Genomic DNA, 19452 nt, shown 5'->3' on the forward strand with positions numbered 1-19452 from the left:
CTTAATGTATGTCCTGCTGTTTGTGCTACAAGTGTTAGAAGTAAGGTAAATAAAGATATTGGGAGAGGTTTGTATCACAGACTTTTGGACCTATGAATGGATGAAATATTCCCTAGGTTGATTGAAGATTTGGATCTCATAATTTGAATTATTTTGGAATTACTTGACTAATACAGAAGATGATTACTCTGTCACAACCAGTTTGTTTTTTTATAGGTCATAAATGTAGCATAGATAAACATGTTAAATAATTCAGCAACATTTTAATCTCTCTCAGATACATACAGACTTCCTACAGTTGCTATGTTGACAATAGTTTCTTGCAGTCTGGGCCCTAAGAATACAGCTGTGAACACAGTGACCAATCCTTTGTCTCCGTGGCATTTGTATTCTAGACCTAGGGGAACAAATAGAGTGACATACAGTGGAAATATCTTACCACGTAGTTGATAGAGAAAATGACAGCTATTGTTTCAGATAAGAGGTCTAGAAGATAGCTGTCTTAGGAGATAAAGGGGAAAACATTCTGACTGTACTGGTTACATGAGCTGTGATGAAGTCAGTGGATGCAGTAAGTCTTCTGTCTGGAGCTGCATTGTCCAGTGGTAGTCACATCTGGCTGTTGGATCCTTTGGATGGCCCTAGTGAGATGAGCAACTGAAATTTTAATTTTATTGTAATTAAATTCAGTTATTTATAGAGCATTAAGCATACTTGGAACAACTTTTGCATCTTCAGTTTTACGTAATCTAAGTACAGATGACTATTTTTGAAGAAAAATTTTCACCTCAATTAGATTTGCAAACATAATGTGATGAAAAGAATGTAAAATATCTCAACTTTTTTAATGTGGCTACATGTTGAAGTGATAATATTTTGGATATATTGGGTCAATAAAATAAACTATTAAGCTAATTTTACCTGTTGCTTTTTTTCCTTTCGTATGGCTTCAAGAAAATACGAGATTTCACATGTGGTTCACCTTTTTCTTCTAGACAGCATTAGTATTGAAGAATAACTGTGTCACAGTTTTTCCTTTCATGATTGTAGTCCCAGAATCCCACTACATGGACTGTATATCATGTAATTTATTTATTGTCACCTTTTAAAATGAAGAGTTGTAAGGTTGAACTTTAAAGTTTGTTTAAGTATGTGTTCATTGTTAACTGTCAGTGTGAGATCAATTTACTGGTATAATTATTTGGTGTTTGCTGTAGTGCAGGGAAGGAGTTCGAGCACCGAGTTATCAGGAAATAAATTGTACACATTGATGTTTATGCCCCTTTCACTTTCGTTGCTTTTCTATTTGATAATGTTCATGAAGTTTAAAACAGATATTTAAGTACTGAAAAGATTTTTGTCATAGGAGATTTCTCTTAAACATTTGTGTGAGGTTTTCTTGTTCATGTATTTGTTCACTTTATTCCATCTAGAATGTCAGGGAATTAGGGACCTTATCATTTACTAATTAATGCTCATTTCCTAGTAAGTCCTTGTTAAATGTTTTGTTGGTGAATGAATGACGCCACCTGTGGGATGAGCACAGTGCTCACTAGTGAGGATACAAAAATGAACAATATTTCGTCTCTACTCTCTTGGATTTGAAGTTTAATGGGTGTATGTAGAACTGTAAGGAAGCCGTTTGACCAAGTATCATAATAAAGGGAATAGAAAGTGCTCTGAAAACCTAGAAATAAACATCCGTTTATTTTGGGGGAGGCTGGGAAGACTTCACTAAGATTATATAACCTTTGACTGAGCAGGTCTTAAAGGTGAGTAGGTACTGTCCAGTTGTAGGGTTTTTGGAGGGAGATTGTAGGGAGGGTTGTGGGATGGCAAGATGATGATGGGGTCACAAGGGCTAATGGCCGTGAGCAGAGATCCTGAGAGGCAGCAAGCTGGCTGAGGGGAGGGAGAGGTAAGACTGCTGGAGAGCAGAGGAGAAGTAGAGATAAGATTGTGATTGATCTCTGTTAAGTAGTTCAGGTCTTTACCTTTTAGGTGACCGGGAGTCAGGACAGTTACCTTAAGTATATGTTCTAAAAAGCAGAGAGACCACAAAGGTCACTGATCCACCCCCATCTCCCTACCTGATTTTTGAAAGGATCTTTAGTGGCAATGAGGATTGTTCAGATTCCAGATCTGAGCAATTCGGAGGTAGAGTGAATTTAATCAACTGTGACTAGTATATTGGAGGAGACAGGGAAATGCATTGTTCTAGGGGTTTCTAGTTTGAATGATTGGTTGAGGATACTGTTAACTGAGACACCGAAGGTAAGTGTGTTCAGAATCAATGGTGAGACCACATAGCTGCTAGAGGGAGAGGAGGGCATAGTCCCTTGGATTTTTTAATATTTTGGTTTTGAGTGCTGATTGGTGGTTCATTGGGAGTTTTAACATTTTAGAAAACCCCTCTGCCTGGTGGTAAATACATTCTCTCTCAAGGAACTGCCAAGATGACTATGATACCCTCCTAACTTGTCCAGTTTTTACTTTTGCTCCTGCAATTTATTTCCCACAAGTTATCCATTGCATCTTTTTAAAACATCAGTCATATCCGGTCTCTTTCCTTTTTCAAATGCAGTAGCTGCCCATCTGTATGTAGACCACAGGGCTTTATCTGATTCTGACTCAGTGCACCTTTCCAACCCCATCTACTCTGCCCACCTTTTGGTCACTAACTCTAAGGTGATTCCTCTGTTTCCCAGATATTTTTGTAGGTCTCTTATAAAAGAGCCTTTCCCAACAGACTTTCACATCACCTTTTTTCATTCATGTCATTTTGCCAATATATGATACTTACTTATTTGCTTGTACCTGTATTACATTCATCTTCATCCTGATCTGAGAAAAATGGGGTAGTGGCAAGTATTTAAGAGTAGAGCTTTTAGTGCCAGTTAAGGTGTGTGGATTAGAATCTCAGATTGTTTATTCATTCAACAAATACTGAGCGTTTTTATCTTAGCCATGCATATATAATAGTGAAGGAGGTAGACTTCATCCCTACCTTCTTTGAGTTTGAAGTTTAATGGGTGGCAAGAGAAATCATGGGAAGAAAGCCCCTAAAGAAACTCTTAGGCAGTTCCACATTGTACTGAGGGTCACAGCAAGAAGAGCCAGCAGAGAATGTGAGTGAGTAGCCCTGTTCTTAATAGAGAAGAATATATATTTTTCTGTCTGTAGACCCTGTCTCAGGAAAAAGGAGAGAGGAAAAAAAACAAAACATTGGGATGGATGGATGGATGGATGGGAGTCAAGACGTCCTGCTCTAAGTCTGGAGAGTGGGTAAGGGTGGCAGCATGGGAGAAGACAAGGTTTTAGCAATTGAAATAAAATTTAAAACTAAAATCACAGTGTATGTTCTGTGTTTTGGCTATACCACGTGCATTGGTGTTTGGTATTGGTGGAACCCCAAGCATTAAGAAGAACAGAGGAACCTGGAAGTAAGTTTAAAAGGCCTGCCTAAAGTCTCTGTAGGAAAGTAGCCTTTATTCTAATTGAGTGTAAAATGAAGGCTACTGGTTTTACAAGTTTGTGTATTTATTTTCTTCCTCTTGCGTCTCTTCTTTGGTATACATTGAAGAGAAGATTAGAAGCAACACAAATGGGAAAGGCTGGCTGCCAGGAGCAGCTCATCAGGCCTCCTGGTAAAATGTAGCCACTTGAACTCATCGTTGATGTGATTTTCCATATGCACTTCTACAGACACTGATGGTCTAATTATGTTAATTATTACAGTAATTGAACTTTAAAATGACAAAGTAGTTAAGATTTCCAGGAGAAATAATTTAGTAAAAATTGTATGTAATGAAGGGAATACCTAATCCTCTGGTAGGTTTAATGAGAAATTCGGTATCGTACCAACATAGATTGAAAAACTACCTTTTACAAATATTGGGAGGAAGCAAAGCATGTAATTCATAGTTTGAAGTAATGTTACTCCACAAGACATTTCTTTGACTTGGTCTTTGTGTTAGCAGTCCCTATTTATGAGTGAATAATTATTCAGATAATTTGAAGACTTCATAAACATCACCAGTTTTCCTCTACCCCATCCTTTTTCAGTTGCTTGCTGCTTCCTTTATCCTGGTTTTGGATTAATACTTATTACTGTTTGGATGGATTATAAGGATTTTTTAAAATTACCTATAAAATAGACATTGCTTTTCTGGTTTGTTTTTACAGTGATGATTTTAAATGTTTTCTAAGAACAGAGATAAGATTAACATTTTTCTTAGTTATGTGGTAGACATTACTCAGTTCCTCCATCTTGGCTTTTGTCCTCATTTGCAAAATACATTGTTTTTAGTATCCTGGGTTCTATATTTTGTGTAAGTGCAAGTTAGGAAGAATGGAAATGCCACCAAGTCTGGGAACCTCTGTGAGAAACATTTTTTTCTTTTGCTATTTCTTTTCTCCTTGACCTTGAGATGAAGAAAAGTTGGGAGATACATGTGTAATTCAACATTTGGAAAGGATTTTCTTAAATTTTCAGGTTTACGTTGTATAATTTTGCTTAATATAATCAATATCTTGCAATGATATATATCTTCTAAGTATTTCAGGAGCTCAGGTAAATGGAATCAAGTTAAATTAGCCAATACTCTTAATTCATTCTATATAGTTGATATGTAGTATATGAAATGTAAAATTTGAATACTTTTAATAGAACCATGGTTAAATTTTCTATCTTTAAGCCCACTAGTGTGGGAAAAGAACAAGTTTTAAAGATGATTAATTGTTTGAACTATTTTGTATAAGTTATTCATACAGTTTTTTTCCCTAGCATTCAGTGTCTTTATCATTTCCTTATTTTTTCATATTATTTATCATTCTGTCTTTATTTAGCTCCTGTCTTCACTCCAGACTTCCTCTGGAGGCCTTCCTTTTTCTGCTCTGGTTGAACTGGTTGCTGTCTAGAATAGCTAGAGCAGAAGGACTTCAGTGCTTCTCTGGGTTGGATATGCTCCTGGCTTGGATTATCATTAAATGAACCACCTGATAATTTATTGTGCCAGTTAACTATAATTTTTACCTTTGTCCTTCACTAGTTGTTTTCCTTTGGATAATGGATACACAAACACATAAAATAGCATGGGTGCTAGTGTAGGAGCACTACAATGAGTTTTGTGGTTTTTTTCTTTTTGGAATTTTATCACATCCTTTATTAATAAAATGCTAATTTAATCTGAATGTTTTGTTGCTGTCATATAAGCTAGCTAACTGTATTTGATCAAATTTTGAGAGATTATATTTGTGTAAAGTCTAGATTGTTAGTTTAGTAGACACTAGAAGTCATAGATTATGAATGACTAATTCTACAGTAGGTATGGGTGACATGGAATATAAACTCCATCCTGCAAGGATTTGCTCTATTTAAGACCAAGACAGCCAGTATATGGGATAGATAGGATGTGTTCCTGTCTTCCAGCAACTCCAAACTGGTAAAAAAAAAAAAAAAAGCACAATAACGAAACAATGCAGAAAAGGACTAAGGAAAAACAAAAGGATGAGAAATGTCATTTAGCTTAATAGCACCTTTTAACAACTTGAGACTTGGATTACATATGCGTGAATTGAGAGGCAGACTGAAGAAAGGAAAAAGTCAACCGTGCACAAATGAGTACAGAATGAGTGTCGGAATTTTGTTCTCAATAAAGCATGCATTTTGTTAGCATCAGCTTTGGATGTATCACGTGACAGGAGGTTGTTTTATATGGTATCCCATTATCAGTTTTCTTAAAATCGCCTGCTGTGTGTATAGTTCAGTGACTGTGCTGAGTATACTTGGGTGACTTGACATAAATTACACGTGAAACCTGTTGCCCAAAATAAGTGTGTTACAGGGAGTTTGGCAGAGAAGTGAATATGTGAAATAATTGAGAAGGATTTTCATAGGATGAGTTGGGGAGAATACTCTTGTTTAGAGGTGGGAGTGTTAGGTGACCATTCAGAACAAAGAGGGGAAGTAGTATTTTATCTAGGGATTGGGGTTAGTAGAACCCAGGTGTCTCATCTTCAGATTGAATGAAACTGGAAAACTAATCAGAGATCTTACTCTGTGATAAGGACCCATGAGGAGATTTTTGGCAAGCAAGTGATGGTAGTCAGATTTGTACGTCAGACAGATAACTAGTGGTTTTGGGGAAGGATGCATTTGAATGAACTCAGACTGCAGGGAGGAAGAGCAGTTGAAATACCGGGTAGGAGGGCTGGAGAGGAAGGGCAGAAAACCAGACAGTCTGGTTAGTTGTGAAGTCAGGACTTGGTTAATTGAATGTGAGGGATTTGTGTGGAAGAAAAAGGCAAGGGTGAGAGTTTTTGTTTTTTAACCAAATGACAGGTATTTTGGTGCTACCAACTTCTAAGAATAGTTGGGAGAAGCAAAGGCAGGAGGGAAGGCTTCAGACGCTGTGACATCCAGAAAGGGTGTGCAGCCTGTGAAATTCTGGTGTTTAGGAAAAAGGTCTTCACTGGACAATTTTGATTGTCGCCAGTAAGGTAAGCAACAGTTGATAAGTGAAAATATGAAACAGGTAATTCAGTAGTGCAGAATTTATATAGGTTAGGAGGTTGTTTAGGTAGGTAGACCCTGCAGGGCTGGTGAACAGTTGTGTAGAAATACATCTAAACCCTTAAAGCTCTTATTTGAATATTGCGGTTGCATTCATTAGTTACGGAAACATGCACACTAAATACATGTACGTTCATTAAAGATGGTTTTGTTTGTACTTAGTCAATGTTCGGGGTGAGGAAATAGGGAAACCATAAATGGGCTGATCACTATTCTCTCTTACTCCTCAAACTTAGGTACCTACACAGGCCCTTTATTGTAGCCATCCTTCAAATCCCACTCTGAGATCTAGAGATAATCTTTATTACATCATTGTACTTGAGAAAGCAGTAACCCTACTAAAAATCAGCTGGCCTTCAAACACTCTTTATAAATGTATCATTGGTGGGGTTTTTTGTTTTTTGTTTTTTGCTTTGGTTTTTTTTTTTTGACAGAGTCTTGCTCTGTGGCCCTTGCTGGAGTACAGTGTGGTGATCCTAGCTCACTGCAGCCTCAAACTGCTGGGCTCAGGGGATCCTCCTGCCTCAGCCTCCCCAGTAGCTGGGACTACAGGTGCATACCATCACAGCTGACTAATTTTTTAAATTTTTTGTGGAGATGGGGTCTTGCTATGTTATCCAGGCTGGTCTTGAACTCCTGGGCTCAAGCAATGTCCAGCCTAGGCCTCCCAGTGCTGGGATTACAGGCCTGAGTCACCACACGTGGCCCAGTCTTGAATTTTTTAAATAATAATATGTACCTGGTACACAAAAATCAGAATGCAAAATGGTTCATAGTGAAAGCAAATTTCTCTTTTGTCTACTAGCTATCCACCTCCCGTTTCTAAGGGCAGCCATTGTTACTCATTTCTTGTGTATTCTTTCCAAAGTTTCTTGGCATTGATAGACATATTTGTATACATTCTTAGTACACAAGTTTCTTAACCTTTTCTTCATCATTGCTCCCCCTGCAGAAGGATTTTAGACAGTTTTTCCTAATCGATTCCTTTGCAATGGCATTTTTACCACCCAGTTAACTGTTTATGTACTGTAAATATATTTCTGCTTTATACATGAAAAAAGTAAGATATTTATCCTCTCCCTCCCCCCAGATAATTTTCTGCCCTTTGGGGGAGTGGGGTGATATTGCCCTATTGAGATGCTGTGGTAAATAGTTGAGATTTTTTTTTCCCCCTGAATGAATTGGGAAATCACTGGAGAGGCTTGGGCCAGGTAGTGATGTGATCTACTTTGTTTTAGAAAAGAATTGTTTTTGCTACTCGTAGAGAATTGACTGGAGGAAAGCCAGAATCAAAGCAGGTAGACCAATTCGATCTATATAGAGAGGGGAGGGTGATGCTGGCTTGGTCTATAAAAATCTCTATTGATAGATACATAAGAGGAGAGAAAATAAAATAGGTGCAGTACTAATGGTCAACAATGAAGTATGTCTACGTACAATATTGACTAAATCTCTGGGGGGAAATGCCCTCTAAGACATACGAAGGAAGGTTGCCTGTGAAACATACAGGAAACACTGGGAAATGAGAGACTCAAGTGGTTTTTAACCTTGATATCATTTTAAGTTTCTTGTTTTTCAGTCATTTAGCATATATGTGGATGATAATGAAAGAGAACAATTTAGAATCGTCAAAATGCCAGATTTATTTCAGCCTCATTTGGTCTCATTGGGAACGTGGCCTGTATTTTGTGCCTTTTATTCTAGTCTCTTCTCTTTCTTGGAGGAGAATCTGCTTAGAGCCTGTTTATTCTTGTTGTGCTATAGTAGTCATGATTCTGCATTAGTATGTGGACACTTTGAGTTAAATTCTAATGCTGTTTCCATTAGATTAAATAATTCTTACCTAATACACAATTCTCAGGGCCTCGATGAGTTATTGAGGGAGATGACTCCGTAAGGCATTGGAGAGTCTCAGAGAGATGCTTCCCCCACCATTTTGTTGACTTAGTAAACAGGCAGTTTGTCTGAGGTCACACTGGAGTTATTAGCAGAATCAAAATGGAATTTTTTTATACACACAGTTTTGCCTGAAAGTTGAGTATAATCACTGCAAAATTATTGGGAGTGCTTTAATGAGCCCTGATTGTGACTGCAAATGGGAAATAGGATATATGCTTTAAAAAAGGGATGACATGGAATTCTTCAAAAGTTCGCCCACCACTTAGGGAGATGTGGTCCTGCCTTGCCCAGGGCTGGGCTCTGATGAGACGAGGCGCAGAGCAGTTGTCGGGCTCCTGCTGATGGCAGGATGTAGCATTTACAAATGACGAGGAGGCAGAAAAAGTTTCGTTTGTATTTTATGGTTTTTCTTGTGCCTTGTTTTTGTGTTACATATTAATCTAGTTTGTACAGTCTAAATTTATCAAACCTTGTGATAATAAACGGAATTTTAAATGTGACATTTTTAAAACTCCCTTTGTTTTTATACTTCATTTCCTTTTTAGAAAATGTATTATCCTGTTTAGACAAATCATTAAAACATTTAATGATCTTAATTTTTTTACATAAATACAGTTGTTGGGACACTTGTAATTCAGAAGTAGTGTCGAGGTGAGGAGTAGGTGCTGGAGGGGGCATGATCATCGTACCCCACCACAGATTGCCTTCAGGGCCTGTTTCCCCCACATTTAAATAGATGATCAGCACAAAACAGTGCAGATTATACTTGTAGGGCAGTTGAATAGTTTTCCCCAATACAACATTCTGGTGTTGGTGCATATGAATATATAATGCATTTCTATAAGAAATTTTTTGCCTAATAAGTTGATTTACATGTTACCTTCGAAGTAGGTAACGGGATATTTTTAAGTGGTTTTAAGTATATGGTGAAAAATAAACTGTTGAATATCATTTGATAATTCATTTCCAGTGCCCTTTCGTGATAGATGTATATGGTTGATACATTAAATAAGTAATAGGGGGATTCCTGGATGTGGCAATAATGTACTTGAAATATTGAACTTTTAAAGAAAATAGTGGAAGCTGTTCAGATAGGTTTGTAATAATGATCTGTTATCTTGAACTAAAAAATGCAGTTTATTGTTAGGATAGTCCAACATGGTTTTTAAAACTTACCTCTGATGATGCAATGATCAGTGATAGGTTTTCCTTGACTTTCTTTGTTTCGTTTTATATTTTCTATGATGCTTGAGAAATTTTGTGTGGTCACAAGAGGGTAATGCTGAATTTTGTCTTTTAAATGCCTTTGTAGGAATCTGGGGACAAAATTAAATTCAGATTGAAAATTTTCAGTGGTGTCTTTCATTGCTTAACTAGCATTTACCTTATGACAGTTGCCTTGTGAAGAAAACATACATGTTTTAAGACCAGATTCACCATTTTCTCTAGAATTTGCTTTTTTCAGGTCTGGACACTTGAAACAGGGTTATCTTTTTCTTGGAAGTGATGAGTATGTTTGATAAAATCATTAAAATACAAGTCTTTGGACTTAAGATTTTTTTGTTAACTACAGGAAATGTTACCTTATGACCTTGAGAAGAAAAGATGGTGTATAAATATCAGTAAATTATTTTCCTGAAAAACTTAATATTCTAGCTGGAATGTTTAATTTTTCAATATTTTTCTAAATTTTAATGTAAATTTTTTTTTTTTTTTTTGGAGACAATCTTGCTCTCTTGCCTGGACTAGAGTGCTGTGGCATCAGCCTAGCTCACAGCAACCTCAAACTCCTGAGCTCAAGCAATCCTACTGCCTCAGCCTCCTGGGTAGCTGGGACTACAGGCATGTGCCACCATGCTGGGCTAATTTTTTCTATTTTTAGTTGTTTGGCTAATTTCTTTTTATTTTTGGTAGAGACGGGGTCTCACTCTTGCTCAGGCTGGTCTCGAACTCCTGAGCTCAAGTAATCCTCCCGCCTCGGTCTCCCAGAGTGCTAGGGTTACAGCAGGCATGAGCCACCACGCCCGGCCGAAATTTCAATGTTATTTTTAATACTCACAACTGATTCTCTTATACTTGAACATGACGTTATTTTAGTCTTAGTACTTATTTAGTACTTATTTCTCAAAATTTCGAATGGTTACATGAACTTTCAAATAATTTTCTTTAATGTAAGAAAACTTGCTTTTTAAAATTTTGGACAAGCCTGTCAGTTTTTCAAAATTTGTAAGTTTTGTTCAGTTTGACTCAGTTTTCATAATCTTTAGATCTTCTGAGCTCTCTTGCAGTTCAATCCATCCTACCCTGGTGTTAGGATGTTTTATCTCCTGTTCTGTTTTGATCACCATAGATTAATTTGCTTGTTTTTGAACTTCATATAAATGAAATGTTACAATATATACTTTTTCCCCCTCTGGCTTCTTTCACTCAACGTAGTGTTTTTAAAATTTGTCTTTGTTGTTGCATATATGAGTAGTTAATTCTCATATTGCTAAATAGTATACCATTAAATGAACATACCATAGTTTGTTGTCTAGTCTTCAATTGATACGCTCTTGGGGTAGTTTCTGGTTTGGGGCTATTATGTGAACACTCTTGTACAAGTTATTTATACATTCATTTCTCTTGGGGAAAATCGGAACAGAATTGCTGAGCATGGGGTAGGTATTTGTTTCTTAGAAACTGCCAAATAATTTTCAGAAGTGTCTGTCCTGTTTTATACTCCCATGAGGAATGTGTAAGATTTCTGTTGCTCCACATCCTTGTCAACACTATGTACAAGGTCATGTTAATTTTAGCATTTCTAGGTAGCACATAGAGATGTCTCATTTTGGTTTCAATTTGCATTTTCCTGATAACTTCTGATGTTGGGTACCTTTTATATACTTTCTTTGTGATTCAGATACCTTCTTTTGTAACGTTCTCTTGCTTTCCCTCTAATGACCATATACCCATATTGCTGTAACTAGATAATTGCCATCTAATGTAAAACTCATTGTTATGTGTATAAATTACGATGATGTAAAAGTGAGTTTAAACATAGATAGCTTTATTACAGTTCTGAAAAGCCAGATGGGGTTGGGATTCCAGAATTGAATGTTCGTGTTACAGATTTTTGCTCCTTGCAAAATATCAGCTGAAAGATTGAACTTCTTTAATATTGTCCAGTTAATTTAGCTCAAATTATATTTTAGTATGCCAAATCATTTTCTTCATCTGTTGAAGTTGAATTACATCAAAAAAGCAGGATGAACTTGTGGATATATTGTGAGGTATCTTACATGTTTGTTGCTTTCTTGGGCATTTTCTCAAGCTTCCTTGGAAAATGATGGCTCTTAAATTTTTTGCCTTTTTTTTTTTTTCTTTTGCTATGTTGTGTGTTCAATCACACTATTTCCCTACACTTTGGAGATACACTCTTTGTTGCTTAAAGAGAATCTTTTCATTAACACTGAAATGGATTAACTTTGATAAAAAGTATACAACATATTTTGACTTTTATGAGTTGCCTGTAACAGCATTTGGTTTATTTATTGCTTTAGCAGCTATTATTGTCATCTGTCTTTGTCACGAAGGCAAAGGATTCTTGTAAAGGCTGTTCTATATACAATCTGTCTGGTATCCACGCTTGATAATATGGAAATCCCCACCCCTCCAAAATCTGCAAACTTTAGAACATAACATTTCTCAGAAGGGAATCCCTGCTGTTGAATAATGAACATGCTAATCAAAAATGCTATTCCTAGGCTGGCGTGGTGGCTCACGCCTGTAATCCTAGCACTCTGGGAGGCTGAGGCGGGAGGACCACTTGAGGTCAGGAGTTCGAGACAATCCTGAGCAAGACACCATCTCTACTAAAAATAGAAAAAAACGAGCTGGGTGTGGGTGGTGCATGCCTGTAGTCCCAGCTACTCGGGAGGCTGAGGCAGTAGGATCACTTGAGCCCAGGAGTTTGAAGTTGCAGTGAGCTAGGATGATGCCACTGCGCTCTAGCCAGGGCAACAGAATGAGATTCTGTCTCAAAAAAAAAGAAAAGAAAAAATGCTATTCCTTGTGGCTCAATACCCACAGAAATCTGCTTCAGAGGAAATCATTGCCTTTTAGGTTGATTTTATAGGAAGGCATCTTTTAATATGTCATTTTTTTTTAAATTTTATTTTATTTTATTTTATTTTTTTTGAGACAGTCTCACTCTGTTGCCCGGGCTAGAGTCAGTGCCGTGGCGTCAGCCTAGCTCACAGCAACCTCAAACTCCTGGGCTTAAGCAATCCTCCCGCCTCAGCCTCCCGAGTAGCTGGGACTACAAGCATGTGCCACCATGCTCGGCTAATTTTTTCTATATATATTTTAGTTGGCCAGATAATTTCTTTCTATTTTTAGTAGAGACGGGGTCTCGTTCTTGCTCAGGCTGGTCTCGAACTCCTGACCTTGAGTGATCCACCCGCCTCGGCCTCCCAGAGTGCTAGGATTACAGGCGTGAGCCACCGCACCTGGCCAATATGTCATTATTAAAATCTTATTTCTTGGCTTTTTACAATTCATATCTTATAATTTGAACATCTCAGCCTCTATTATATATATTGGATTATATATTATCTATATTTTATACATTCATTCCTTAGAATTTGCTATTTATATAATTTACGTATTATGTAATATACATCATGTAATAATGAGAGTAGACTTGTGTCCTCAGTGGAAAAAGAATATCTCCTTTCACTCAAAGGTTGGGATGTTAGGTCTATTGTTACATGGTCGACCATTTTCTTAAGAATGGAGTTTCTGTATCTTTTTTTTTTTTTTAGAGACAGAGTCTTGCTCTGTTGCCCGGGCTAGAGTGCCGTGGCATCAGCCTAGCTCACAGCAACCTCAAATTCCTGGGCTCAAGCCATCCTCCTGCCTCAGCCTCCTGAGTAGCTGGGACTACAGGGATGTGCCACCATGCCTGGCTAATTTTTTCTATATATGTATTTTAGTTGGCCAGATAATTTCTTTCTATTTTTAGTAGAGACGGGGTCTCGCTCTTGCTCAAGCTGGTCTCGAACTCCTGACCTCAAGCGATACACCTGCCTCGGCCTCCCAGAGTGCTAGGATTACAGGCGTGAGGTACCCCGTGCCCGGCCTGTATCTTTAATGTTTTATTCTTTAAGTTATCAGAAACATTATATGTGGTATTGACTGTTCACATTTCTGACTACTCAAATTTTGGGTATGGCTAGAGGGTCTTTGTTCACTCTTAACTATTCAGATGTTTTTGCATGGGAGGGGAAAATCAAACATTAGCTGGGTAGAGTGGTGCACACCTGTAATTCCAGCTACTCGGGAGGCTTGGTGGGAGGATCTCTTGAGGCTAGGAGTTCAAGACCATCCTGGGCAACATAGTGAGACCTTACCTCAAAACAGAACAAAATAAAACAAAACATTAACACATTAACATGTACACAGTTATTATTGACCCATTTTTATTCTCAGACTTGTCCAATGTGGTATCATACAGTCTTGTTACTGTTATGCTTAAGATTTCAGTTAAGGGAGACCTTTTCTTTTAATGCAATTCAGTTGGTTTTTTTTTTTTTTTTCATATTTGGCAATATCATTTTAATGGGGACAGCTGTTCTTCAGGATCAGAAAAGTCTTTCTGTCTTTTGTGTATCAGCTTTCCAGGGCTTCACAGGTTTTTAAATCCACATTATGGGTATCATTGAATGGATGTACTTTTGTAGTAGCTCATTGTGATTGTTTTATTAGGGCTAATGGCAATGCAATGTATGATTACAGGCATGAGCCACTGCACCCAGCCAAGACTCCCTTTAAACCGAACTTTTCTGATTGTTTTTGAATATTGAATATGAGTATTAAGCTACCTTTTTTTTTTTTTTTTTTTTTTGGAGACAGAGTGTCACTTTGTTGCCCTGGCTAGAGTGAGTGCCGTGGCGTCAGCCTAGCTCACAGCAACCTCAAACTCCTGGGCTTAAGCGATCCTACTGCCTCAGCCTCCCGAGTAGCTGGGACTACAGGCATGCGCCACCATGCCCGGCTAATTTTTTCTATATATATTTTAGTTGGCCAGATAATTTCTTTCTATTTTTAGTAGAGACGGGGTCTCGCTCTTGCTCAGGCTGGTCTCGAACTCCAGACCTTGAGCGATCCACCCGCCTCGGCCTCCCAGAGTGCTAGGATTACAGGCGTGAGCCACCGCGCCCGGCCTAAGCTACCTTTTTAAAGATTAAATACTGACAACTAGCATTGGCTAAATTCTGAGGATTAGCTTTTAGGTTTCAATAAAATTCATGCTTTGTAAATGCAGATTCACAGTTTTGAAAAGTTGGGAAGGCTTAATTAAAGTTTTTTAATAGTCCAGGTGTCATTGAAAATTAAGTAATTCTCTTGTCTAGTTTGGTTTATGGTTGTATTTATTCTTCTCGTTAGCCTTTATTTTACCAAAGACATATATAGTTGTTCCTCAGTGCCTGTGGGGGATGGTTCCAGTACCTCCATGGATACTAGTCTGGATGCTGAAGTTCCTGCTATAAACTGTGTAGTACTTATATATAACCTATGTACATCTTCCTGTACACTTTATTGACTGATTGAGATAAAATCTCCCTGTTGCCCGTGCTAGAGTGCAGTGGCGTTGTCATAGCTAACTGCAACCTCCAACTTCTGGGCTCAAGCCATCCTCCCATCTCAGCCTCCAGAGTAGCTGGGACTACAGGCGCACACCACCATGCCCAGCTCATTTTTCTATTTTTTTGTAAAGATGGTGTCTCACTTTTGCTCAGGCTGGTCTCGAACTCCTCCCACCATAGCTTGAAATATGTATATAAGATTTTGCATATTAAGTAAAGGGGATCTACAGATCCCCCTGTGTACCTCAATGACCCAGTGGTACTCATATGGTCCTTGTTATAAAACCTTAAATATTTTTTGAAGCAAGGCACGTCATAAGTCAAGAAAATTGTTTTTATGTATTTCCACCAGCAACCAGCATTCTGCTACAGAAATTACTTGTTGAGGATCTCCTCCTAAATTCATTCATATTCTTAAATTGATTTTATAAATATTAATATGTTACTTTTATATACAGTCAGCCCTACCTATACATGCGATTGAGAATGTAGTTAGGCCTATGATGGTTCCATCTGTACTGAACACGTATTAGATGTTTTTTCTTGTCATTCCCTAAATACAGTGTAACTATTTATATAGCATTTGTACTATATATGTTGGGTATTATAAGTAGTCCAGAAATAATTTAAAGTATATGGGAAGGCCGGTCACGGTGGCTCTTGCCTAGCACTCTGGGGGGCCGAGGTGGAAGGATCACTTGAGGTCAGGACTTTGAGACCAGCCTGAACAAGAGCAAGATCCTATCTCTACCAAAAATAGAAAAATTTTCCAGGTGTCATGGCATGCACCTGTAGTCCCAGCTACTCATGAGGCTGAGGCAGGAGGATTGCTTGATCCAAGGTATTACTAGGCGAAGAGAGTCTTTTTCTGAGAGAGCACAACAGATATACTTTTATGCCCTGCCATGGTACAAGTAGAATAAGATTTTGTAGACACAGTAGGAGTTAGGATCCTTTGTAGGGTTTTGCAGTGTCAGGTTTCAAGCCATGTTGTGCTGAGGGAGCAGCAATCCGTATCGGAGGGCCTATGGAAATAGCATTTGGTAAAATACTCTTAAGAAAACACTTTTAAATCATTAGGAGATTTGAAAATGATTTAGTATTTAGGACTTTAAATAGAGTTCAATGCCAAAAGATAAAATTAAGCTGAATTTTACGTGGGTAGTGCTGGTTCTTTGAAGAAATGGGGAATATTTTGAGTTAAAAGGAAAGTCCTTACTTGAATGGAAGTAATCTCGCCATGCAGCTACAACAAGATGATAAATTCATAGAACCTTGATTACTCCTAAGAACTTTGAGAGACAAGTTAACATTCTGGTCTTTGGTTGATTACTGAAATCAGTTTTTAAAAGGCTAAATCTGATTTTATTGTATTCCTAGGGTGATAAAAGGAAACATGAATGAAGCTACCCAAAGTTAAGCTTCCAGCGTAATTCAGAAGAGCTTGAAGGCCAGGAGAGCTGGAATTATCCTTCCTTTCAGGTCAGTCAGCATCGTCTGTTCATTATTTTCTGACAGCCCCTCACATAGTCATTCTTCCTGGTTCTGATTGTTTACTATAGCGAACATATGTAATGGCCTTAGTATTTTGAGTTAGTAGAATATTTGTGAGTAGTTTATAGCTGAAGCTACAGCCTCTATATCACCTTGTCTTCATACAGAAACCCCCAGTGTCACTGCCTGTCTTTGAGCAAAGCTGGTGGAGACTTTTAGCTCCAAATTTGGGCAGTAGTGTGTATTATCTTTAGGGAAAACTGGACTAAGATGAGGAATGACATAGAGGTTTTGGGGTTAGGAGAGAAAAATAAAAGGTCTTACAAAGGGAACAAATTCCCTATTGGTTTTTATTGACCCCAAACCTAAAATTTTAGTTTTATGCTCCTTTGGAAAGTGTTTAATCTTAAAAATGGCATAAAACCCGGGTCCATGTTAGGGATACTAGCTCCATTCTCCCTCTCTGCTTTCTGCTCTCTGGAGAGTGGTCACAGTTTTTCTTTATGTCAGACATTATAAAATTTTATGGAAACATTACATTATGTAATCTTTATGATAAATTTCCAATGGGTATATTGTCATCCTGATAGATCCAGAAGTATTATTTTAACCTGTAGAGGCCTCTTTCCTTGCTAGCTTATCTGATAATAAACATTATTCTGTCTTATTCTTGCTGTTCCAAGTGTGGTGCTGGGGACCAGGAGTGAAGCCATTGCCTGAGAACTGCTTGGAAATGCAGGATCTCCCAAGCAGGACACGGGCCTATGACCCAGAACGTCCATTTTCACGAGACCCCAGCAGGTATCTGTGCACTTTGAGAAGCATTGACATATTCTGTACCTTTGATAAATGTTAAGTATCTTCATGTGGCACAAAGGTGTGCGCTGTTCTTTTGCACACTGTTACCCAGGTGTAGAAAATTAATCTTAGGCGTTGGTTCTCTAGCCTGGTCCCTAGGCCAGCATCATCTGGGACCTTATTAAGAATGCACATCCCCAGACCTCACCCTTGGCCTACTGAACGGAAACTCTGAGATAGGGAACCTGGCAATATGTTTTCTCTATTTTTTTATTTTAAAGTCCTACAGGTGATTTTGGTTTCTATTAGAGAACCACTGACCTAAGGAATTACTAATGGAAAAATTAGAATTGCCCTTTGAAATATGTTTATAAAGTAACTTTATATTCTGTGGACATTTTGTTGGGATTAAATTTTCAAATTACTGTATATGTAGATCCCTTAAAATTTAATAATCTCAAAATATATGGATAGGAAAAAGAAAATCTGTACGTAGGCTACCTGTGGCATAGATAAAAGCTGTAGCATTATGTGGCTTTCAAAAACAGAGGGCAAGAGATTTTATAAGCTTGTCCAGCAGATTTGTCAATGAACTTGAGGATTTTGAAATTAATTGATTAAAAAGTTGTGAATACTGTTTATGATGAAAAGCAGTTATTTTCATTGAGTTTATTTCCTAAGAAAGTGAAAAGAAACTGGAGGTTGATTCCAGAAACATGTAAAGAAAGTTAAATGATTAAAGTGTCAAATATACATTTAATTCTAATAGAAATGGCATTGAATCTGCTTTTATTATAAAGAGTTAAGAAAGTACCATTTCCATATGGTTTCCTCTTTGAAAAATTTTAATATTGAAATCTCTGAATATTTGTTGGGTCTGCTGCTCAGTCCAGCAAATTATTTTATGACTGAAACCTCTTTCTTTAGAAAAACTATGGAAATTAGTTCCTGTTTACTACTGAAGAATTTGTCACTCAGGTCAAATCATTTTGTGAGAAAAATACTTTTAATAACACAGGAGAAAACAACAGGAAACATTTTATTTCGCTTATGAATTTATTATTCCATTTAAGTACATTTATGGAGTAAATGTAACACTTTACATTTTAAAACATGCCTCAAGGGCACATTTTCTGTGGTTAAGGATTTCCATTTGTATTCAGGTTCTTTGTTCTTTTATAAATTAAATCAAGATGCTTGGAGGGAGAAGTCACGTCTGAAAACCCAGCTTTGGTCTGTAAGGAGGAGCATTATCTGCAAGTCAGCGTAAAACGAAGGCAGGCGGTGTGGCTTCCGTAAGTAAGTGGTCTTCACTGGGCAAAGATTTGGAACTAAGTTTAAAACTTTATGCTGTGAAACGTTAACTGCACGAAGTATTAAAATTTCAAAATTCTCTATCATTTTCGTGAATCAGTTTTTTGATAACTGTCATATGTGTCCTGCTTTTCCTCAGCCTGAACTACTAACAGAACTGTGTGCAGATTTTCTGTTTGGGTTAGTTTCATGTTAGCCCGACCTTCTTGATAAAGGCAGATCACCTTCTGATCTGTTCCTGTAAGGCTGTTCATCTTAGGCATAATTTTGAGTTAACAGATGACATCCTGAGACTTGAGATAAAAAGCAAATAGACCAACATCGTGTTGTTTTATTGAGGAAACTATGGGAAAAGGCAGTTTTAGGATGTAAAGTAAAATGGTTCTCTGAAATGGCTATACAATGTATGTGGGTCTAACGTCGTAATGTGATAGTCTGAAAAACTTGCATTAAAATATTTCATACAATTATAAACTAATGAGGAACTAAACAATTTTCAAAACTAGACTGAGCTTGATTTTTATGAGTGTTCGCCAAATATTTAAGAGGATGTAAGAGTTAGACCTGTGGGGCCGTCTACAGAAGCAGGAGCTCTTCCCCGGAGGCACAGCCTGACATCTAACCCAGCCCCTGGGACAGCCAAGCGTGGCTGGGATCTGAGGCTGGTCTTCCCGGTTAGTGTTCACAACAAGGGCACAGGACGTGGCTTTTCAAAATTACTTGAGATTCCAAGAACAAGACTAA

The 19452-nt window shown here is 37.6% G+C and overlaps 1 protein-coding gene across 3 annotated transcripts in view; it reads left to right on the plus strand.

Annotated features, from left to right (window-relative positions):
* PSPC1 (paraspeckle component 1) overlaps positions 1-19451 on the plus strand; it is an 85600-nt gene extending 66149 nt beyond the window's left edge. The window contains exons 7-9 of one of the 3 annotated variants that reach the window (XR_011233476.1): positions 16483-16584; positions 17280-17397; positions 18558-19451. Coding sequence is in view for 1 of the 3 variants with exons in the window: in XM_069467465.1 (XP_069323566.1) it covers positions 16483-16506 (24 nt within the window). In the remaining 2 variants the exon portion in view is untranslated. Of the gene's footprint in view, positions 1-16482; positions 16589-17279; positions 17398-18557 lie in introns of those variants that run through there. The other 2 variants (XR_011233477.1, XM_069467465.1) reach the window with 2 other exon arrangements.
* Position 19452: the final 1 nt, after the last annotated feature.

This window comes from Eulemur rufifrons, chromosome 4, assembly GCF_041146395.1.
Source record: "Eulemur rufifrons isolate Redbay chromosome 4, OSU_ERuf_1, whole genome shotgun sequence".
NCBI lineage: Eukaryota > Metazoa > Chordata > Mammalia > Primates > Lemuridae > Eulemur > Eulemur rufifrons.